Source organism: Drosophila miranda, chromosome XR (assembly GCF_003369915.1).
Source record: "Drosophila miranda strain MSH22 chromosome XR, D.miranda_PacBio2.1, whole genome shotgun sequence".
Taxonomy (NCBI): Eukaryota; Metazoa; Arthropoda; class Insecta; order Diptera; family Drosophilidae; genus Drosophila; species Drosophila miranda.
The window spans coordinates 17,722,106-17,746,312 of NC_046674.1; the positions used below are offsets into that span (position 1 = coordinate 17,722,106).

Genomic DNA, 24,207 nt, shown 5'->3' on the forward strand with positions numbered 1-24,207 from the left:
AAAACAATATTTTATGGTTGCTACGTCCCCCCCCCCCACCGTCCTCCAATCAACCCTCGAGAGTTATTGCAAAAGTTCTTTCCAGTTTTAAGTTTTTCCTGCACGGGGAAAAACTTGAGAGAGCAAAGATATTGAAGATATCTGACCTTTTCTGAATATTTGATGGGTGCAACTCGTAGTTCTAGAGATAATCAAGGCCGGACCTTGTCTAACGTGAGAGAGAGAGAGAGAGAGAGAGAGAGGAGGAGAGAGAGAGAGAGAGAAAGAGGGGGAGATGTGCCTTGATTTTGCTAATTGCTTTTACCCTTTCCGTTTGCTGTCTATCAGGCTTTGTCTCTGCCACAAAAGTACTTTAATAAATGCCACATACACGAGGTGGCACGTATACGAGGTGCCACATATACGAGGTGCCACATGTAGCATGTGGCGAGGTGTGGGCGAGGCTTTTGGGGGACGACTTGAGAGAAAACCAAAGAAACCTCAAAACATGGTCAAAGCAGAAAATATGCTGATATCCTGAGGAGGTCTTGGACTCGGGACTCGGGACACGGGAGACGGCAGACGGGCGACGGGACTCCTTTGGTTGCTAATTAAGTTAGATGCATCTTTGTTGCATTACGCAAACCGAATCAAGTGGCACCACAAAGTGCCAAGTGCCCTGTGCGTGTGCCTGTGCGTGTGCGTGTGCGTGTGTGTCTGTGTTTGTTGCACATTAATTATTTGCCAGACTTGGAATTCCATTCCAAGGACTTTAATTTGCCAGACAACCTGGGGATTGCGTTTGATACTGGATGCTCGTGGTCCTGGTCTTGGTCCTGGTCTTGGTGGCTGGTGGCTGGTGGGGGGATTACCAACAAACAATTGAAGCAGACGAAGCATAAATTACACTGCCTCAACACCTGATTGAAGGTCGGCCGTGTGGATGGGGCAGTGGAGGAACCTATACTGAAGGACTCGTACGGTTGCCTGGCTATTCAAGAGGGTCAGCCATCACACACACACACACACACACACACACACACACACACGAATTGTTCGTCCCCTTTTGTTGCTGTTGTTGTTGTTGTGGTCATTGATTGTCTGCAATTTGCATTTCTAGACATGAACATCGCTCTAGAGAGGGGGCGACGGGGGGTGGCAGTCAAAAGTGTTGTACAATGACTCCAGGCGAGGGGGTTGGTGTAGGCACAAAAGGAGTCCTTATGGAGTAGAGAGCCGTCAAAGGGGGGTGCCCCTTTAAGTGGAGCTGCCGTTGCCCAATGATTGACACGGGGTTTCTTTTGTTTTTGCTGTTCCCCCCATTAAAATTCAGACAAAATGTCTGATTTAAATTATTTCCAGGAACTATCCACCCCCCCCCCCCCACCCCTGTCCCCCAAGGACACAATTTTCCAAGCCATTTTCCGAGGGGTCGGTCATTGCTTTTACCAAGAAATGGCTTCCGATTACCATTTTAGACGGAGTGTTTAATAATTAATTAACTAGTGGCTTAAACTAGCGCTAGTTTGGGGTCGGCTTGGTGGGGTGGGGGGGTAACAATATTGATATTCCTGGAATATGTCAATCAGGGACTGAGGCAGAGAGTAGGCCCTCCATCATTCATTCAGTCACTCAATCATTCAGGCATATGATCCTTCTCCCTCTCACTGGCTGGTCGAGGGGGGGGGGGGGACGGGGCGGGGCCTTTCACTTTGACTTTGGCCTGGCTTCCATTTTCATATTTCCATTTCCATTCCCATTCCCACTCCCATTTATCCGCATGTTGTGCATTCACAAGGAAATGCACATCAGCTGCAAAAGCAGTAGAAAAAACAAAAAACAAAAAAAAATGGCAGTAGAGGAAAATTTCGCAAAAGGAAAAACGCCGAGCAGCGAGCGCATTGTTCTAGAAACAAAAAGGGAAAGAAAAACTAAAGAGCAAAAAAGAGGCAGAGCACATGAGTGGAAAAAATGTGCGAGTGCCGGGGCGGGAGCGGATGAAGGATGGAAAACACTGAAATTAATTTCCGTTAATATGGGAGAGTGCATATGTGTGTGTGTGCGAGTATGTGTGGGCGTGTGTGTGTGTGTGCGAGTGTGGAAAAGTGTAAAGTTTCTGTTACGGAAGTAAAAATTTCTTAATTGCCATTTTAATTGAAGCCATCGAGTGAAAAGCCAGAGCCGAATGGCATTAAATGAAATGGAATTAAATTTCTGAATCTAGTGGAAAACCGAACGGTGAGCGGGGAGTGCAAGGGTCAAGGGGCAGTTGTTTTTCGTTCTTTTGGCAAGTTAATTTGCACAAAATTCCGAACTCTATTCAAACAGATCGGTTATTTAATTGTTTCTTCATCGAATCAATTACTTTTGCACAACTACAGACACATGTGGAAGCCTGAAACGATAAATAGGGTTAGAAACATTATGGGATTGAAACAAAATGAATGGGAATGCGTGTTTGGAACAGCTCTTAGCAGCTAACCTCTTTATGAGTTTATTCTTCTTTGAATTGAATGCTTTCTACTTTTACAGGCAAAAGTGGAGAGATTTCAGGTCTTAAATATTTGGAAATGAAGAAGAAATAGGAAATAATTCCCTCTTTTTCGAGTCCGAATACTTTTCATATTTAAATGCCTCAAAATGAGGTTAGGAACAGTTGAGATTGAAACAAAATGGCGGGGAATTAAAGCGATTTAAAAGCAAAACTCTATCCGTTCCACGAAGCAGAACGAAAGCAGAACAAATAATATAATGCAATAAAATCAATATAAATCTGAAATCTAAAATCTGAAAACTAAAAACTAAAATCCAAAACAAAACTGCGAAAATCTTTCCAACCCAAAAAGCACCAGCCCCTCCCCCCCCCCCCCCCCCCCCCCCCCCCCCCCCCTCCCCAACTGGGGATACCATTTATACCCGAAAACCATTTATATTTAATTTGCAATTGTTTGGCAGAATAAAAATCTCGCCTCGCATGTAAATTCAATTTGATTACCAGAACTTCAGAGCATAGAGACCCCTCCCCCCCTCCAACCAGGAGGGAGGAGAGCAGGACAACCCACAGACGAGAGCCAGAGGGGAGTATCCGACAATCCATTAGCTGTGGCAGCAGCCAGAGCCAGAGCCAGAACCACGAGCCAGGAGCCAGGAGCTTTATGCGTGGCTGATCAATTCCATGCCTCTAAACTAAACAAAAAATAAAAATGATGTCCATGGAAACACACGGACACAGAGCTAGAGGCAGAGAGAGAGAGACAGAGAGAGAGAGAGAGAGAGAGAGCTAGAGCGAGAGAGACAATATTCACATGACCGTCGAACCAATTTGTGCTCATTGGGGAGCAAAATTCATGGCGCTTAGCATTTGAATTAGGGCCTGCCACCGCCGTAGAGGGGGGGAGCGGTGGAAAAAAAGCTAACAAACCAGAAAATCCGTGATTATTTATTAATTTGGCAAATTATTCATGCGACGCCGCACCATCACAAATCTGTTTAGTTGGGTGTCGGCGGTGGGTGCTTCGATGCGGGCCGCACCAATTGGATGAATGGATGGATGGGTGGATGGGTGGATGGATGTGGGGATATGCCCTGGAGTCCCCCCAAAGGTGTGGAGAGAGTGACGTCGGTTACAGTTGTTTGGTACGTGGCTGCCCGGGACACGCTCGTTCACGCTATTCCCTGTTCAAGCATTGTCTGTCTGTCTGTCTGTCTGTCTGTCTGTCTGTGTGTGGTGCGGTTTAGTCCTCCCTCCCACCTTTCCACCTCCACTCCGTGCCCCTCGGTGGGAGTTCGAGAAGTTGTTGCCAGTTTGTTGCACTGCAAATTGTGTAGTGGCTACAGTGGGGCAAGCAGAATGCAGTTCTTGTAGAAATACCAATTATGGCTGGATGGAAAATCATTGAAAAATGATTACAGTCTAAAAAATTTAATAAAAAAAACAACTAAAAATTAATATATAAAAAAAAAGTAAGATAATATATAAACAAATAAAATTTAATGGTATAAATAATAGAAAAAAAACTAATATTAAATATAAAATATAAAAGTAAAAAATAAAATAAAAAAATATAAATAATATTAATCAACAAAAATTTAAATAAAAAAAAACTTTAAAGTAGAATACAAAAAAATTATTAAGAATACAGCTTTTGTAAGTTTTAAGCAGAAATCCTATCGGCTTACGCATCACGATATATTCCCTATATCTCTCTCTCTCTATCTCTCTCTCGCTTTCTCGCTTTCTTTAGTTTTCTTTCGACAGCACCAAAAGCAGCTTTTGCGATCTATTCCTCCCATTCCGCCTTCATTCCACGGCCACCACAAACACTCATCTTCAATAATTAAGCACCATCCGCTCCCCTCCAAAAACCAGCAACCAAATAGCTCTTGAACCACTGTGCAATTTGGAAATTTTCAACAAACGGCAATCGTTGGACGAACAAAGTTCCGTTCCCTTTTTATTTTTTGCTGCACTTTGGGGTTGAGTGGGTCGCCTGCTCCCTGTGCGGCGCTGTGGGCGTGGGGCGTGCGGCGTGGGTCGTGGGGCGTGGGGCGTGACCCTTGCCGCAGCTTTGGGGCACAAGTAACTTTCTGTTGCAGTGATTTATCATAAACTTTTGCGACAAAACTAAATTTATTTACAGCAAAATCGACACAAAAAGACCCAAACGAATGGGTTGGGGGGAAGTGGGGGAAAATTTACGAAAATGTAAAAATTAATTTCATCATATAAATCGGAATAAATGGTCGCATAATAGATTATCATTCGATCGATGGATACATTTGTATCTGAAGTGCTTGTGAATTTTTCGCTGCCACATGCCACATGTAATTAATGGCAATTGCAAGTGCTCCACCATTGGGTGTGGCACACAACGCCCCCCCGCCCCGCCCCATAGATAGGAGGATAAATATCTAATCAAATCTGGCCGTAATAAAGCGGATGGATTTGCCATTTTGCTGTTGTTCTGTTCCAAATAAATAAATCTCAAATATTGCAAAATTTCTGCACGAAAATTGCATAAACATAAACATAAAGTGAATAAATACAAAAGCTCTCGCACACACACACAGAAAATGTTAGGCAAATATACATGTGTGTGTGTGTGTGTGTGTGTTGAGTGTGATTTACATTTTTACAGCCATGAAATTTACATTAATTTTCATTCATTCAATAAAAGATAAATACAAATACGAGCTTGTGAAAGGGAAAAGGCGGTACGCCGCCGGTCGGTCGGTCGGCTACAAAATGGCATTAATCTGCATTTTTCCACATAAATCAATAAACAGTCATTTCGGCAATTAAATTGTTGCATAGCAACCTCTCCCAGCCCGATCCAGCCATTATGCCACCCACATAGCCATGCCTCCACCGCTCATGCCTCATTGTTTTAGGGCCCAACAAAATGGCATAAATCAAAGTTAACAGCTGCAAGCGATAGCCATGGCCCAGAGGGAGGGAGGGAGGGTGTTGGAGGCGGGGGAGGTGGGTTGCTGGTCTAAGCAAATAACCGAAAACTAAAGTTTCACTCGACCAAAACTCATATGTGTGTGTGTAAATTGTTTGTTTTCCTTGGTGTGTATCTGTGTGTGCAGTGCCTGGATGTTTAGTTAGAATTTACATCAAATTATTTTGTTTGTCAGGCCCCATGCCACGCCTCGCTTTTGGGGATTTGGTCAGCAGCTTAAGAAGGAAGGAAGGAAGGCGCAGAGCCGTAGCAGGTTTTTGTTATGTCTCATTCCATAATTACCCTTCCAATTCCATGCTGGACTTTTTATTAAGGGTTTTTTTTCTGTAAACAAAAATTAATGAGATTTTCCTTATTTTTTCCTGCATTTTCGTTTGAGTTGCCTTTTTTTTGGTAATGAATATTTCCTCTTAGCACCTATAAGCTCTTTTTTCAGCTCTATTCGCTATCTTATATCAGGGAATGGTATATCCATGCCGATCGATTATATTTTCTTTGCTTTTGATGGATTTCTGGCTACTTTTACTCATTCTTTAGGTACAGTTGTGCATTCCACACCCTTTTCTGGCACCTAAATGATGTTTTACTTTCTTTTCATTCTCATTGTTCCAATGGAAAGAGCATTTCTTATCTTTTTCGGTTCCCTTCTTCTTCTTTGTCGATGGTAATAGGAATTGTGGAAAATGTTCCTTTCCAATCGTTTCAATGCAGGGCTTGGATTGTTTCCCTTCTTGTTTGTTTCTTTCTGTTCCATTTCCGTCGTTTCCAGTCGTTTCGCACACGGTTTTCTCTCTGGTCTTCAGTCCGTTTCCTCTGTTTCCCAGCCCCCTTTCTTTGTATCCTTGTCTATTCTCAAATTGTGGCTTCCATGGAAGGAAGGTAGGCGCTCTGACCCTCTACTGTTTCAATTTGAATTCCATTTTATCCCCTCCCAAACCGCACTCCCCTCTCAAACCACCAGCACCATTTCTCATGCAAATTGCAATTGGAACAGAGCGGGAGGGTAGGGGGAGGGAGAACTTGAGAAACCATAAACTATAAATCCTTCTATCTATCATCAAAGAAACTTCAGAGATCCTACCCCCCCTCCAGCACTCCTTCGAGGGCCCCCCCTTTGGGGCCACTTCCTGTTTTGTCAACTGAAAAGTTTAACCATTGCATTTAGACAATTGCTGGGGATGTGTGTTTGTGTGTGTGGGGGGGGGGGGGATGTCCTGTACATGTATTCCCATATATAAAACTAAAACTATATATTGGCTGTTTCGCACCACACAGCCCCCCCCCCCCTCCCCCTCATCCACATCCCTTCTGCTGTCCATTTCTTTGCTTGTGAAAACTTTTCAATTACATTCGGACGGGGGGTAATTTCTAAACTTTTTGCTGAAAGAAAACATAAAAAAAAAGCAAAGCAAAGGAAAGTCCAATAAGAAATATAAATCCCTGCGGCGCTTAAATCTATTTATGTCGCTGTATTGCAGTTTCTGCTGCTGTTCCTGCTGCTCCTTTTGGCATTGCCACACTGGCCCCTCCCATGCCCCCTCTCCCTCTCCCACTCTCTCTCTGTCTCTGTCTAAACCTACGCTAGACCAGGCTCTATCTCTCTCTCTCTCTGTCTCTGTGAAGCAATGGAAACTTGTGGCATGTGAATGGCTGGAAACAAGAGAAGTTTTCATCCGCCTACGCCTCGGCCTCCGCCTACGTCTACGCCTCCCCCAGTGACTCCCTTCTGCTGCCCCCCTCCTCCTACCCACACAAGTTTTTCCGCCTCTTCTCGCATCTTAATCCTGTTGTGCGTTTCATATTTTTTAATTGGCCGACCAACACTGAAGGATGGCTCGCCCACGCTGGCCGCCCTCTGGTCTGCCGCTTGAAGCGGACTTAAGAGTGCAATCTGCCAATCGCTGCCTCTATGCGCTGCCGCCCACTCTGGGCAGGGATTGGAAGGGATTCTGTTTTTTATGGCTGCGTAAATTGAATTTCGAGTGCATTTCGGATGCACAAAATTAATTGCCGGCGTGTTAACCTCGAAAATTTCTTGTGTGTGTGTGTACAAAGAGCAGCAACACTCAGACAGAGAGAGAGAGAGAGAGAAAGAGAGATAGATGGATACAAAAACATGGCGCTGCTGAAGCAGACTGCGCTGCCAACGCCAACGCCAACGCCGACGGCAACGCCGACGTGGACGTCGACTTGGGCGGCATTTCTGCTTGAGGCGCAGGCGTCGCATTTCTCTTTGTTGCGGAATGCTCCCCCTAAGAAGGGGAGGCAGAAGGAGGGGAGGGGAGGGAGAGCAAAGAACAAGAGAGAGTAAGAGCGAGAGCGAGAGCCTTTGATTGCCACTCTCTTATGCTACAGTTCGAAGTGCGTTTCGAGAGAGGATTAAACTGATATTGAATGGCAATCCAATTAGGAATTTCATTTTATAATTCAATTAACGATATACCACTCTCCATTCTCCATTTCTCTCGCTGGAAGCCTCGAACCCATCAATTTATATTCCAAGCAGACGAATCTTCTGATCTTCCCACAATCTTCAGTGAGAGTCTTTTTATCCATAGCATCTGATAATATCATTCGCAAACTCCTTTCTATGGCAATATCTTGCAATAAAATCAGTTAAAATATTTAATACCACATAGATACATATTTTTTAAGCTCCGAAAATCTTTTTCCAATTATTTATAAAAGATTCTTGAATTAAAACATTCCTTGAACACTAAAGTGCGGCTAATTCTAATAAAAACTAGCAGTCGAAAGCGATAGACAGCTGGTGCGCCCCCATCCCTCACTGCTAAGCCACACTGGGAGAGAGATGAGCTTGTTTCCTTTATTCCACCAAACAAAATATGAAACGAATGTTTTCGGTGTTAAATATCCAATTTCCATGCACCCCGTTTATGGTGTAGAACCTGAGAGCTGAGAACCTCTTGAAAGTTATTGGACTCTTAGCTATTTGCTATTATTCCACTGCTTCTTCCGCCGCCTACGTAGTGAAGGGAACTTAATTAAGAATAAGCAAACGCCTCAAGAGCAAGACCAGAGAAATGCGCCGCTCCAAAGAGAGGAGGAGATGGGGGGGGGGAAGATGGGAGGAGGAGAGCAAGGCTCCAGCTGGCGCGGCGACGCGCTTGGAATAACAAAAACGGAAATGAAAGTAATTTAAAGTGTTATTAAGTCGTGGGCTGCGAGGGATGCCGCCTCTGTCAGGGAGTAGCCGAAAGGGAGTACAAGAATAGTGAGTGGCTAAGAAAAGCTACTTGTAGCGGAAGCCACTGCCACTCCTCCCTCTGAAGGAGGGTGTGTGTCATATGCAGCAGTCATAACACAAGAAAACTCCTTCCTCCGCCTTCCCCATGGAATCAAACACATCCCTCAACTTTTATTTATTTCCACCCATTTTCTCTCTCTGTTTTTTTTTCTTCCTTTTCTATTTACTGTTCCTTAAACTGTCAACTGTTGAGGGGTTTCCTTGATGTACAAAAAAAAAAAAAAATTTCCCCTTTGAATACCATTTATGGCAAAAAATAATTATAGAAAAACACACCATGGGGAACATATATATTTTATGGTGGAAAAACTCAACGGGAGAACATTTGAAATACATTTCCAGAGAGTTTTTCTGGGAAAACAAGCAGCAAACAAATAAAAACGATAAAGGGAAAATATTATATAATGCAAAATAATGAGAGATAATGAAATAAACGAAAGGTTTCGGGGAAGAGCAAAGCCGCAAAGGAAATTCTACTGGGGAAAAATATTAATTAAAATGAAAATTTAATTCCATTAAAATAAATAATTAATAAATAAGAATTATTAATAATTAATAAATAAATATAAAAAAAAGGATCAAAAATATCTTCTCTGCCGTAAAAACCATAGAATTAAATATTTTGTTCTGTGTTTCTTTTGTTGAACTTTTGAGATGCATTTCATGTAAAATAGATCTTTATTCAGCATAAATTGTGCACTCTAGCATTGTTTTCTTAACCCTTTTTCCAACCCCCCCTGCCCGCACCCGTCATCATTATTGTGCCTATAATAAAGCAGTTTAAGTGCCGCGGCACGAGCAGTTTTTCGGTGGCCATAGATGACACTAAAAGGAACCCCAGGAACCCCAGGATTTCCTTCATTCGTTGCCATAAAGTGGCGTGCACGCTCGGCATAAATAACCGAGAAAAGCTGGAGAAAGTAGGAGAAAGCAGGAGGGAAGAAGGGGCTGGGGGGGTTGAACTTTGAGTTTTACGCATATGAGGAAAGGAGAGGGGGAGGGGGGGGGGGAGGGGAAAGTTTATGACTTTTGTCGTCGTATAACTTAAACTACGTCGAATTCAATTAACTCGAAGGAAGCTCGGCAGAGTCTTGCTGGGAGTTCTGTGTCCTTTCTCATGACTGACATCTTAAGCTGCCCCCCCACCACATGTGTGTGTGTGTGTCCTGGGCTTAATGAGGAGCAGCAGCAGCAGCAGCAGCATCGCATTTGCCTGTCAGATTTTCTCTCATTCCTTTTTTTTTTGTCGGTGGCTACTTAAGTTTTTTCCCTCAAAATGAAATAATACTCTCAAAGAACCAGCAAAGTTTTCCCGCAACACAGACGCACACATGTTGCCAGGAAAAAGTTGTATCCCAAAAAAAAGGGCACTCCTGGCAGAGGGGGCTACCGAGGAGGGGGAGGAAAAACTGGAGTGTCATCCCTTGTCTGGCAGACAGCGCCAAAAAGTATGCAGCACGCATTTTAAACGTTTTTAATTTAATTCCAGGAAAACCAACCAGCATTCCTACAGGGCCCCCCCCCCCCACACTCCCCCTCCATGGATTACCTCCAGAATGCGTGGGGTAGAATCCTTCGAATCCTTCGTATCCTCCTCTTAAGTCTCTTTTCAGTTGTCATGCAATTCGTTTCACCTCTCTGCCCGGATTCCAAGAGAGTTTCCCCCTCATTTTTCCTTTTTTTCGGGGATCGGGGGTCGGGGGTGTATTTATTTGCATTTATTTTTGGCATATTTTTTCCTTTTTTTGGTTTTGATTGATGGCATTTGGTTGGCTGGCGCCCATACAGGACGTGGGGGGGGAAACATTCTGCGATTGTCATTTATAAATAGAACAGGTGTGGAGGGACACATGAAGGATGAAGGATGGAGCCCCTTCCGGCATAGATATCATGAACATCGATGTGCGGCCCGCCTTGGGGGAAGGATGCCCCTTTTTCGGTGGGGGGGGTGGGGAGAAATTAGGGACTTACCTTCTTTTCTTTTATGAGCTCAGGAATTTGTCATTTCGTATTGGGAATGGAATATTAATTGGTGACAGAAAAAGTGTAGAATAAAACACAGAAAGGTGCAAAATTAAATGCAGAAAGGGGAAGGGAATGAATGAAAGAGGGGAAAGGGAAGGCATCCAAGAGAGGAAAGGGAAGGCGAGGAAATTAATGTAAGAAAAAAAATGAGTGGAAGGAGAAGGCAGTAAATGAAAGATATCATAATTAATGAATGTTAATTAAAGTTGAGAAATTTGCTTCCAAGGAACCAAGGAAATTCAATGAAAAACTATACAAATTGAAGGAAATTATAATGTGGTTATATAGAGGGAAGGATGGATTGGGAAATCATTAGGAAACTAATTGGAATAGAAACTACATAAATGGGAAGGAAATGTCATGGAAATATCTTTGCAAAGAATTATGGCAAACGATTTCAATATAAATTAAATCGCATAATCCTCCCGAAGTAATTCCCTAAATATTTACCTCAAAATCTTTTGTACAACTTTTCTCCACCGCATTTTCCGGCTTTTTTCCGGCAACAAAGTATATTTTCATGTGTGCCACTCGTGCAACTTTCAGTGCAACTTTCAGTGCAACTTCGTCCACAGCTTCCGCACACACTTTATTTGGACCGCTTTTTTTTGTTGTTTTTGTTTTTTACTAATTTTTGGTACTCTTCAGCTCCTCCTAACTCTCGTCCCTTCTCTCCTCCTGGCCATCTTTGTTGCAGCCGCTAGAATTGTCAACAAAGTGGCCATTTTGTATGCTCGGCCATGCCGCAATGTGTGCGAGTGTGCGAGTGTGTGTGTGTGTGGCACAATAATTAATTACAGCATGCTCTCAATGGCGTCGACGGCGACGGCGACAACAACGTGGCATGAATGCTGCTGTCCTTGCCCCCCTGCCCCCCTGCCCCCTTCCCTATTTTCTCTGCTTCTCCTCCAAAAAATGGCATTTAGAGGGTATTTTGCAAGACAGAAAGAAAGAGGATTCTTTGGATCCCCGAAACCTAGAGCAGAATAGTCTTTTTGGGGGCTACACCGATTGTCAGTGTTTCAAGATCGAAGATTGAAAAAAAAACGATTTTTTTGTGGAAAGAAAGAAGAAAACTTTATCCAATAAAATCTGAAACGATCGAATGATCTTCCAGGATATCCAAATATTCGCTACCCGCTTGCTTGTTGCTGTTGTAATTGTTGTATCCTTGACATTTGGGAGAACAAAAACGCTGCTGATGCTGCCCGCTTTCTCGTTGCGCTCTGCTACCATTTCCACTTGCCACTTGCCACCGAGTTGTGCAACCGGAAGTGGGAAATTCTTGAGCAGAGGCAGAGCCAACGAGGGGGCGGCGAGAGAGTGTGAGGGTGGGGGTGGAGGAAAAGAATTACAGGAAAAAGGAAAAGCCAGAGAAGAGCTTCTGCCATGACTTTTGTGGTTTTCTGAAGGATTCATTTGTTGATTGTGGATTTAAAACCGCACTATAGAATGTCCCTCTCTCCATCTCCATCTCTATTTATATCTCTATCTCTGTCTCTGTCTCTTTCGTGGAACGCATTTTCTTGTGGATGAAAATGTGAATTTGATTTTGCTAATTTGCGTCCCAGAAACTAATTTCTGTGAATCTCTGTCTCCATTTCTCTTTACGCAGCCAGCAGCCAGCACCCAGCTCCCTGGCTCTCCCACTTGCTCTTCCTATCATTCCATCTCTCTCTAATCCGTGTACACATCCCACTCTCTCTCTCTCCCTCTCCGACTGCCTCTATTAATGCCCTGCAGCTGTTGCTGATTGGTTTTTATTTTATTATTTGACATATGTTTTGGGAATAGTTGGCTTTTTTGTTTTTTTTTTTCTTCTTTTTCTTTTTTCCTTTTGTTCCGTATTGTTGGAGCTAATGATAACGACTCTGTGGGTGGGTGGGCAGAAATTTTGGCCAACTTTTGTGGGTTTGATTTGCATGCTTTTGCGGGGGGGGGAGGGGGCCAGCGAGAGAGGGAGATAGAGGCATTCATCAGGGGGAAGCCAGGAAGCCTTAATTAGATTAAAATGGGTGACAAATGTGTATGGATCTGTGTGATGTCTGTGTGTGTGTGTGTGTGTGTGTGTGGCATTCTATGAAGAGCAGCAGCAGCAGCAGCTGTTGTTTTTCACTAAACCGGAAATGATGGATGCGTTTTCCAAAGCCAGCAAAAAAAACCAAGGACTTGTTGAAAGAAAAATCCCAAAAAAAATTAAACCATTCTATAGCTGAAAGAAATTTAAGGAAAACTAAAGAATTTAAGTTTTAATTTAGATTAAATAATTCAATTAAATAAAATAATGCAAAACAGGGATTAAATAATTAAATTCAATAAAATAATGCAAAACAGTGACTTTTTCGCTTCTGCTTCGGGGTTTTTTTTAACTCAATTCGTAATACTCGAAATTTCTGTGCATTTTCCTGACTAAAATTGGTTGCTTTCCCTTGGAATTATCAGCTGTTTGCAGCTCTTTTCAGCCCTTCAGAATCTCCTTAACCCATCCATCAAACACAAATTTTAGATTCAAATGTTGGATAAATTACTCCGAGAAAAAAACCCTTTCACTCGTCGGGAATATGTAAATTTGTTTCCAATTTCTGCTTGTAATTCTGGAGGTAATCCATCAAAGAAGAATACAAAAAAGAATCTATTCATTGCACTGCAAAATATTCCATCTATCAAAAGGAAAGCACCTGTTAGCCGCTTAAAAAACATCTGATGCTCAGCCAAAGAACAAGAAATGCCAAAGGAAAGCTCTGTGGGGGAGAGGGAATGTTAATTAGAGGGTGGCTGGGGGTGGCGGGGGAGGTCGGAGGTTGGAGGTTGGAGCGAGGCAGCCACAGAGCCTGATAGAATGACGCAAATGCTGCCCACGCAGAGGAAAAAAGCGCACACACACAGCGAAAAGGAGGGAAAAACCGAGAAAAATGAAAGGAAAGTCATGCAATGGACTGGCATCGCCCTCTGGCGGCCAAGTGTCGAACCGTTTATTAATTGACTGTCAGCCACATTTCCGGTGCAAGAAAAAAAAAAAAGAACAAAATGGAGAAGGGACACCGAAAGAACGAGGGATAGGCAGAGGGAGAACCGATCCCGATGACAGCTCGAACAGAGGATTCCTTCTGCTTCTGCTTCGGCGTCCTCTGCATACTTTGAGGCGTCAAACCTATTGCTTTCTCCTCTTTGCGCTCCTCCTATTCACCCTCTTTTTGCTACTTCCTGTGTGTGTGTGTGTGTGTGCGTGTGTCCTCGTCCTTTTTCAATGACATTTTCATTGCCATTTGGCTTGGGCTTGGGCTTGGGTGGAAATGCTTTGGTTTTCGGGGAGGAGGTGGGTGGGGGGCACTGCGCAACAGGTTGCGTCCAGTCCTTCCCTCCCTCTACAACTACACCGCACCGCCCCTGCCCCCGCCCCCGCCCCCGCCCCCGCCGTGTCGTGCCGACAGAACGAACAGCCGGCTTTCAATCATGGCGGCCTCGTCTCTCGGCGTCTCGGACTCTTTTTAGCCGACTGGTCCCTGGTCCGTGGTCTTGGGCCCTGTTCGTTTTTCAGTCAGCATCCGACAGCGTTTCGAGCTGAATGTGCGTGCGGCTAAGCGGCAAAAGGAACAAATCCAACCAACAAAAGCAAAAAACAAAGTCAAAAGCAAAACCATCAACCGAGAGTGTATTTGTTTGTCTTTGTGCGTGTGTGTGTGTGTGCCTGTGTGTGGCATGTGCAACAGCTGTTCGCTCATTAAACGAAGCCTGCCAGCCTGCCAGCCTGCCCCCAAAACTGAGTGTGAAAATTCCCATCGAAATTTGATTTGATTTCTCTGTCATTTTGCCCTTCGGCCTGACACTTGATTAAAAAAGTTTTCCATAAATTTCGATATTCCATAAAAAAAAGAAAAACGAAAGGAAAGAAAAGGAAAACTTGTGTACTTTTGTGCTGTGGAAAGTGTTTGGTTTTTTTTTGTCGTGCGTTTTGGGTAAGTTTTTCACGCTTCAGGCAACATATGGCCGCCTCGAGTAGAGGCCACGCCTGTGCACGGGGGCCGCCCACTCGAATGTTTGCTTTTTTGCCTGTGGAGCCTGTCGTCGAGTCCTGTCGGTCGTCACTCTGTCGTCCCTCTGTCGTCGCTCTGTCTCTCTGTTCAGGTCGCTTTGTCAATATTGATTTTTGTGTGATTGTTATTTATTTTTCATCTTTCACAGCCCCCACCCTCCACACACACACACACACACACACACACACACACACACATTGGGGCGACACTTCCAATGAGCAGGACATAGATTTTCCGATTACTTTTTTTTTCTTCTTTTCTCTGCCTTTCTTTTCCTTTCTTTTTCTTTCATTTTGTTGTGTGTGAAGTAGATCTTTGATGTAATTTAAAGCATCTCTGTTGCTGCTTTCTGTTAACATACGAGGCCATATGTGTGTGTGTGGCCCCCGCTCTGCCGCCCCCCAGTTGAAGGGTACAAATTGTTTGTACAGACAGGTGGCAGCGGAGAGGCAGCGGAGGGGCAGCGGAGGGGCTGCCTGTGTGGATCTCAATTGAGAGATTAAATTGATTCTTGGCACTATATTGATTGAAAGTGATTTATATTTACAACATTTTTCTCCCCCTTCACCCCCCTTTCCCCTGCCATTTTGCACTGTTGAAATATCTACATAATTTCCATTAATTTCAATCCATTTTTGCTCGTTTTCTCTTCTCCTTTCAGGTAAGTCATCTTTACAACCCCATGGAATTGCACTTTTGGGTAAGAGAATAGTACTAGGAACTACATAGAAACCACAACCACAAGCACAACCACAAAAACCCCCCACAACCCCCCAAACAACAAATAATAATCAGCATATAATCAGCACGAAATGTAGTCATTAAAGGGTGGAGGAGAGGCCACACCCCCAGCACAGCCCACAACCCCCGCACTACCCCTACACCCCCCTACCCTTTCTTATTTTTATGGCCAACTTTTAACCTCAGAAAAAAAGTTTAAGGTCAACAGAAATCAGAAATTATAAAAAAAAAAAAAATTCACCAAATAAATACTACATTCTCTTTCATCTACCGACCCCTGCCTTCCCCCCCCCCCCCCCCCCCCCCCGGAAACCCTTTCTGCTCGAACCCTTAAAAATGCAAATAAGCAAAAGAAAAGCGTATCCCAATCAAAGGGAAAAGGCAAATGGAAATGGAAATGGAAATGGAGATGGGAAAACCGCAGCAGAACAAAGTTCAAATGTGGCAACAGTTGTTGTGGCAAATACAATAACAATAAAAATTCTAAAGAAAAACAACAACAACAGCAAAATGAGAAGAGGAAAAACCACAAGCTCCTCCCCCCCCCCCCTCGCCTGGGGGAAAAAAGGGGAAAAAACTTTATTTCATGCAAAGAAAAAGAAGGCAAAAAATCGAAACAGCAAAACTCATGAAATTACTTTGCAAATAGTTGCACACCAGTACTTGCCACATGCCTGTGGCAGCAACAAATAATGAGCATTGAACGATAAAAATTCAATATATAAACAGGGGAGGTCTGTGGGCGTGGCTCCAACAAGGGAAAATGCAAAAATGGCCAGCACCGAAATTGTAGAATTTTCAGCGAGATAAACCGTCGAGGCAGTGGCCATTGAGGGGCTACAGGGGGGAGGGGGGCGGCTAAAAGAGGGAACCGCTCAATATTTTCTTAGCACATTTTGCGGTTACAACTTGTCGGCTTTTTGTTCTTGTCATTCCCAGCATCTGTCGCCAGGGCAGCACCCCCTGTACCCCACCCCAACCCCACCCCAACGTCCAAGGGAGGCACTTGCCTCTCAAAGGATTTCTCTGGAATATATATTTTATAGAGGGGGGGGGGGGGGCAGCATTTTCGCGAACATTTTCAAGTGCAAACGAAGGCAAAAATAATTTGCAAGAATTTGCACAATGATTAAGACACCAGAAAGGGAAGGAGGAGGAAAACGTGAAGAGAAGAAAATTATAAAAGGGGGCAAAAAAGACAAAGAATTGATGGATGGAAGGGGGAAGGAGGAAAGGGGAGGAATGAAAAGTCTATGTAGAAACACCCGAAAAACACTGCATTTTCCGAAACAAAAACAACAATTTTCCGAAACGGAACGGTAGGCGTATCCCGCAGCCGCAGGACTCTCTTCCTTAACCCGTTGCTTTCGCTCCTCCTCCACCCACAAAACATGAAATTAATTATCGTCATAAAATTATGCACAGTATAATGGACACGCCCATTAGTAGTTTTCCAGCCCCCCCTTCGCCGCCCTCCTTCCCTGAGAGAAAATAATTCGAGAAAAGTTTCGGCATTCGAGTGCGTAATAAATGTTAACGAAAATTGGATACCCGAAAGGGGTGGGGGGGCTGGAGACAGAGTGGAGTGTGTGTGTGTGTGCCTGCCCCAAAGTGCGGCAGCATCACTTAAGCTCCTCTCTTGCTCAAAAAACATTTAACTAGACAAAATAATAGTTGTTAATAATAGTTGAAAAAAGGGAGTTATTTTTCCCCCTACCAAGAAAAATACAGTGGAAAGGGAAGGGGGAGGGTGTGAAAGCTGGGAAAACTTTTTACCAAAAATGTTGCAAACTAAAAGAGGATGTTGTTGCACCCTTGAAATGTCAAGGGACGAACGAGCGAAAGCTCCGAGATGGAAACACTTCAGCAGCTGCAGAGAGGACCCTCCTCCTGGGCGCATTTATTGGAGGGTAAAATGAGAAGAAAAAAGAGCACAAAAATCAGACGAAACTCCTGTATTAATAGAAGGGACACTAGGGATGGTCTTTTGTCTTTTTTTTTTGCTTTGGTTTATTTTTGGGTTAAAATTTGAGGTGGGATTTGAAATAAATGTATTAAAATATAATAAATTCAATTCCCAAAATATAAACTTAAAACATCATCCGCTATGTTTATATCTTTTATCCCCGATCCTATAAATTTCAATTGAAATCTTATGATTTGCGAAAACCGAAGCCGGAGCACTCACATTTGCTGAATATATTACCTCCCCACCTTCCAATTCCAATTGGAGAACCACGAAGAAAACCTTTGCCCAAAATACACACAAATTCGTTTGAATTCATTCGCATTCCCATGAATACCTCTAATGGATACGTTCTTCATGAAATTCCACCTTTTTTATGTCTAAAATATATAAAGATTTCCTTAAAAATCGTTTGAATATTGGAAAAGAAGTGTTGCATTTATTTCCCCATTCATATATCGAATATCGAATATTTGGTGACCCCGACAATAAGTGGTAAAGCTTTTCCGCAGCCTCGGGAAGCATCGGTATATTTTTGGAAATTTTTCCCGGAATTTTTAGAAAAAAAAAACTTTTAATTTTAAATATCTAAAAGGAGGAGCCTCAAGTTTTCGCGGCTCTACTGTCACTGGCATTTTCCCCGTCTTCTTGGCATCTAATCAACTTGTCAAACATGGAATTTTCTTTCTAATTTTCCAGCCACTCCATCTTCCTTTCTCTCTCTCTCTCTCTGTGTCTGTGTCTGCAGCTTCCTTCTGACTTCTCTTGAAATAATCTCCTTTTCATTCCTTCACGTCTTCATTTACTTTTCCTCTAACAATTCACACGTATGCCGTGGCATGCCACCCCAACCCAAGTGAAAATTTTCATATTTTCTTTTTTTCTTTCTTTCTTTTTTTTCTTGTTTTTTGGCGGAAAATTTCCACTGTTTTTAATGTTTATATCTATTTTAATTGCAAAATGCTTCTCGAAAAAACTTTACTTCTTCACAGGAGTGCCTGGAGTTTCTCTCTCTCTCTCTCTCTCTCTCTCTCTCTCTCTTTGTCTCTTTTTCACTGGTGAAGCTTCCTTTCCTTTGGCATAATTAAACTGCCATTTGGCACGTACGCGGACTTAATGATATTTACAACAAAAACAGCAGGAGCCGCCAGGAGCGCAAAAAAAAACCTCCTCCGGCTGCTGCTGCTGACACGTCGTCCTTTTCGGCGGAGTCCGGAGTCTTGTCTGTCCGTGTCCGTGGGGGGGGGGGGGGGGGTGAGGGCCCCTGTCGGTGCTTGCTCTGTCTGTCTGTCACTCCTGTCCTGCACAGGAGTCCTCCTCCTGCCGCTGCTTCTCTGCTACACTACTGTCTCCATTAGTAGCACGACACCTGCTCCGCCTCTTCGGGTCTCCGCCTAAGCCCACTGCTATTTCTGTTTTTCATCGTTTGTGCCTCATTGGCACATCCTTCATGCTGCTGTTGCTCTTGCTCCTCCTCTAGGTCCTCCTGCTGCTCCTTCGCCAGCTCCTTTGGCTTCGGCTGTCAGCAGTCTTCTCCCTAGGTTCCTCCTGTGATGGGCACACTTCTCCAATTCTCGTTCTAAGATGATTCTCCTCCTCCACTGCTGCGCCCCGTCTCCTTTGCTGGCATTCAGCTCCTCCTGCTGCCTCGCCTTATGCTGCCTTTATGCCTTTTGGCATCCATACTCTCATCCTCCTCCTCCTCCGTGTTCTTCTTCTTCTGCTGCTCCTTTCACCTTGTGATTTCTTGATCTTCTTGGGCCTCTCCATTTTGCTTCTCCATCTTCTTGTCTCTTCTTTCCTTCTGCTCTTCTTGTCTTTCACTTTTGGGAGACCCTCAAGACAGACTTTCTTGCCACCTTTTCAGCTTTCTTCTTTTTGTATTTCATCTGTTCTTCTCTCATTCTTATTCTTTTTCGGTTGATTCTTCTTATCCTGCCTCTCTCTGCTCTCCTGTTTTTCCATCATTTTGGACATTCTTTTCCTGCAGATTCTCCCAATCTTTTTCGTTTTCTTATTCTTCTCCTTCTTCTTCCTCTTCTAGCTTCTTCCCTGAAAAGTATTACGAAATTCCTGTAGAATAATTGCTTGCCTTTCGTCTACAGGCTTCCCTTTGCCACCTCTCCTTCCCTCCTTCGCTCCTTCTCTTCTCTGCTTCTCTCTTTCCCTCCTCACCCCCGACTTGCTCCACGAACTCCTTTTCTTTGCTGCTCTTCGGCCACGTTTTTTGTATACGTTGCAAATAGTTTCGCACATAATAATATTCATATTCAAGGTGCGTGCTCTTTGGCCAAAGTTTGCCCTGCCCTGCCCTCGCCCTGTTTCCCCCCCCTCTTCGGCCACTGGTTTTTCTGCCCCCTTCTACATCTTCGCCGCTGTAGACCCTTCTTTTATTGCTTCCTTGGCATAGAGTTTTGTTTTCGGATACGAAACTCCTTCTGGAAGAACTTTAAGTTCAAGTCGAAGTTTGGCGGAAGTTCTCTCATGTGTGTGTGTGTGTGTGTGTGTGTGTGTGGGAGACAGGTGTAAAAACAGCCTAAGGGAGAAAGGGGCGAGACAGGGAGGACGGAGAAAGGGAGAGAGGAAAAGGAAGTTTAGACACACACACACAGAGAACAGAATGGGGCATGCATCCCCAGAGTTTGGCAACAACTTTTTTGGTGCTGCCCGACAGCAGCCATGTGTGTGAGGTTAGGGCGGTTGGGGTGGTGTGGGGGTGGTATGGGGGTGGTAGGGGGTGGGAAGTTGTACTAAAAGCGCTTACTGCGGTCGTCTGCTTCTCTCAGCCGAACACGATTTTTGAATTAATGCATAAAATGCAAGTTTTTCTTACACTTCACTCCCCTCCACTCCTCGGTTTGTGCTTCTCCCCCCTCCCCTTCCTTCTGTGGCATCACCACTTTGTTTTTTGTTGCATTTTGGGGTCTTAGGCCAAATGGAAATTGAATGTTTTCTGTGCATTGTTTTCCATGGTATGGTGCTGGCAGTGTGAAAAGCGCTTGCGGGAAAAGCAGTTGGAAATTAGTTGAATGTGAATTTTATGCCTCCAAGAAGAAGGAACTTTGCCGTAGCGAAGGCGAGTCCCAGCGAAGAAGTGCTGCTGGCTATCGAGAGTACAGATTGGCAGGAATTTAAGTTTTATTCAAACCAAATGACGAGCAACTTAAGAGAGATCGAGGTCTGCTTTCCGGCTATAGACCTAAGGAATCTGTTCTTGGGGATTCCAAATGAAGTACTTGGATCCTTTAGATCCTACCTGGGTAGAGGATAGGGACCCCTAAGAATGGCAATCGATAATACTTATAGCCAAAGCATTTTTCCACCAAGTTTTCCTTCATGAGAGTCTACCATAAAGCAATATTCCTTTCAAAAGAGATATTCTCTAGGGGAATCTGCTCTATAAAGGCTTCCGGGGACTCCGCTCCATATTTCATTCGATCTTCCATTGAAAACCCATTGCTCTCCTCTCCCATCAATTTAGATCAACTTCAATTTCAATTTCTTTGCTTTCTCTCACAATTTTCTCTCTCCATTTATCTGTTATCCTCGGGACATCTTTCATTTGCTGTTTGAGAGGAAATTTTCATATTTCTCAAGTCGTTGTGTCTGCCGTTGATGTTCTTTATCCGCTGGCACCCTACCCCCTGCCCCTTCCCCTCCCGCGCCCCCTTTGGAACTCCTTTCAACTTCCTTATTCTTCATATTTCTCTGTCTCTATTTTTTCTTGCCATATTTTTCATTCCACTTCAATTATCATTATAGTTGAGAATCAGCTGCCCCCACCTTCTCAATCATGCGTCTCGTTTTCAATTTTCTCAATTCCCCAATCGTTGGGGCATGACTCTTTTTCTTGTTCCTTTTTCGTTTCTCCTTTTCCTTGAACGCACTGTTCGGAAAATTCAAAACAAGCTCGAAAAAGAGGAAAAAACCCAAGGAAAATGAAGACGTATTCAATTATGGCAGCTCCTTCGGAAAATGTGGGCGAAACTCTGCCGGCGAAAAGTGTGCAGTAAGGGGGGTGGGTGTGGTTGGAGCGCCTGGGTGGCGTCTGGGTGGAGTCTGGGGAGTTCAGCGCTAAAGCGCACTTCATCAAACGAAGTGTCAACAAAGTTAAACGAGAAACTGCAGCGGCAACAGCCAGCAGCCAGCAGCAACAATGGCAATACCCAAGGCACACGCAATCCTTTCTGCTGGTGTGGGTGGGGCTTGGGGCTAACACTGCCACCCACACCGACCCCTCCCCTGGCTGCTCCTCCCGCTGTTCGTGTGCAACAAAATATAATTCCCAAACAAATATGAATGTCAGACGTGACTGAAATTCAAAAAGTAAAAGAACAGAACACCCCAAAAAAAAAGGAGGAAAGGAGGAAAAAAAGAAAGCCAGAGATAGACGACTGGTGTGATACCCTTTCGGAAGGTGTTTTGCATTTAAGAAATGCAGGGGCACTCCTCGGTTGCGTTTTTACCTACAGTAGCACTCCTCGGTTGCAGTTTCGGTAGAAAGAGCTAGAGCAATGTGCCACGCGTCATTCAGTGGCACTCCTCGGTTGCCGCTTTGGCTTGGGCCAAAAATATGAGAAATGGAGAAAAAGAAGCAAAAATATATTGGAAAAATGGAAGGAAAGGGGGAAATGGGGGAACTGCTTTTCAATGGAAATTTCAGGGAAATATGAAGAAGACGTTTCATTAGAGATTGTAGGAAATGTTGGTTGATTCCTCTTGAAGCTGTAGAACAACTCCATTCAGAATAATACTCCAAGTATATTCCTTGGAGGGTTCCTTGGTTCCTGTGTCTGTCCAGCTTCCGTTGGAAAATACAATACAGGAGAGGGTCTCCTCTCTGCATAAAAGAGTATACAAATTGAACAGAGAGGAGCCGAGCCGAGGAGAACAGAAAATAACAGAAAAGTGTGTGTTGCACACACAATTTCCATTCCTGAATAGAATGGTGGGGGGAAGGGGGGGAAGGTTCAATTTCATTTTGTAGTTTTTTTGCTTTCCATTTTCGTAGTCACCGACAATGTCCAGTGTCCACCTCAGGAGTGGACCCCCATAGCATCCATAGGATCCAATTGCCATTGTCCGTTGGAATTCATTTATGCCACCGCAGAGAAATGGAGAACAGGTCTCCAAATCTGGGCTTCTGTTGCATCTTTCAACGGTTCTCAACACGTCTCTAGAGAAGGGGACGAGACGAGAGGAGAGGAGTGGAGTGGAGAGGAGAGAAAAAGAAACGAGAAACGAAAGAGATTCATTAATATTCCATGTCTTTTGCGTGCGGGATTCATGAGCTCTACTTTTGTTGGTCTTTTCTCTAGGCTTTGGCCATCTTGTGGCAGACAGGCAGAGGCAGAGGCAGAGGCAGGGGCAGGCGCAGAGGCAGTGGCAGGTTGTGTTGTGTTGTGCGTTTTGTGTGCCATGAATTGTTAATATTTATGTGTGACACTATCAATCATCAATCTCTGTCCATGTACTGGATTGAGGGGGGGGAAGGAGGGGGGAGGCCTGCCTGCCTGCCTGCCTATCCATCAATATTTGCATTTCTATCAATGCGGCGGGGTCTTGTGCTCTCTGCCAAATTGGAGCAAAGTTTTTCGCTCGGCTTTTGTTTTTTCCCTGTTTTTGGGTGAATTTTTGCGTGTGCGGGGGATTTTTATTATTTCTCTTTTTGACAAATTGTTGGAATATCTCTCTGACTGGGGGGCAGAGCGAGGGAGTGCTCTCGTGTGAGGGTTATAAATGAACAGACGAGAAATTCTTGAGAGATGCCAATTATGTTGCAAGGAAAGTCAAAAAGATTGCCATCGATAGATGGATGGATTAGAGAGGTTCTCTGCCAGGGAGGAGGGGATCGGAGGCTGAAAGATAGATAGATATACAGATATTTTAGATGGGAAAAAGCACACGATTTATTAGACAGATAGGTAGAAAAAGATAGAGTATGGAATGGCGGGACAAATAAGTATGAGAATGGAATAGGTGTGTCTTGGAAATGAAAATTGAAGGTATTTTCCAGATAGAAGGGAAAAATAGCTTACAAGAGTATCTTTTGTGACAGATAGATGGATTTCAGATAGATTTGAGAAATTTTTAAGATCTGTCCGATGGAAGGATGGAAGAAAATATATTGGTAGCATATAAATTAAGTAAAATAAATATAGAATGTAGAACATGGAAAAATAAGAATAAATACCGAAAGATTTCCATAAAAAATAAATGAAATGGAATTCTATAGAATTTACCCGATGAAATAGATGCGATTTATGGCATAAAAGGAATAGAATTAAAGGCTAAAAAATAGAAAAATTAAAATGGAAATAGGTTATGTTTTCAGCATTATTCAAACCCCCATAAAAGCCACCAATTGATGGCCATCATCATAATATTGAATAGAGTCGCATATCATGGAATGGCCAAAATCCAACTGAAAGTTTCATAAAAATCCCACAAGATTCAAGCAATAATCAGGGACCACAAGATATGTGGGTGTTTGGGTCGAAAATCGTTTGACAACCTGCCAAAAACTTTAGCACTTAAGAGCCCAAATCTCTGGAGAACTTTCGGGGGGCGGGGAGCTGGGGAGGGAGATACTTAAAACTAAACTCTTTTTGTTTTCTTCGACTCTATTGTATGCCATGTTTTTCCCCATCATTTGACTCGAATCGCGCTCTACCTCTACCTCTACCCTTTTTCCCCGCATTTCATTCGAATCTCTTTCTGCCTTTTTCC

At 43.7% G+C, this 24,207-nt stretch overlaps 1 protein-coding gene across 16 annotated transcripts in view; it reads left to right on the top strand.

Annotated features, from left to right (window-relative positions):
* LOC108151727 (protein alan shepard) overlaps positions 1 to 24,207 on the top strand; it is a 158,625-nt gene that overhangs the window by 91,866 nt on the left and 42,552 nt on the right. For 11 of the 16 annotated variants that reach the window (XR_001774753.2, XM_017280516.2, XM_017280509.2 and 8 more), the window contains one exon: positions 15,433 to 15,471. The exons of the other annotated variants lie outside the window; for them this stretch is intronic. Coding sequence is in view for 10 of the 11 variants with exons in the window: in XM_017280516.2 (XP_017136005.2) it covers positions 15,433 to 15,471 (39 nt within the window). In the remaining variant the exon portion in view is untranslated. The remainder of the gene's footprint in view (positions 1 to 15,432; positions 15,472 to 24,207) is intronic. 16 annotated transcript variants of the gene reach the window in all.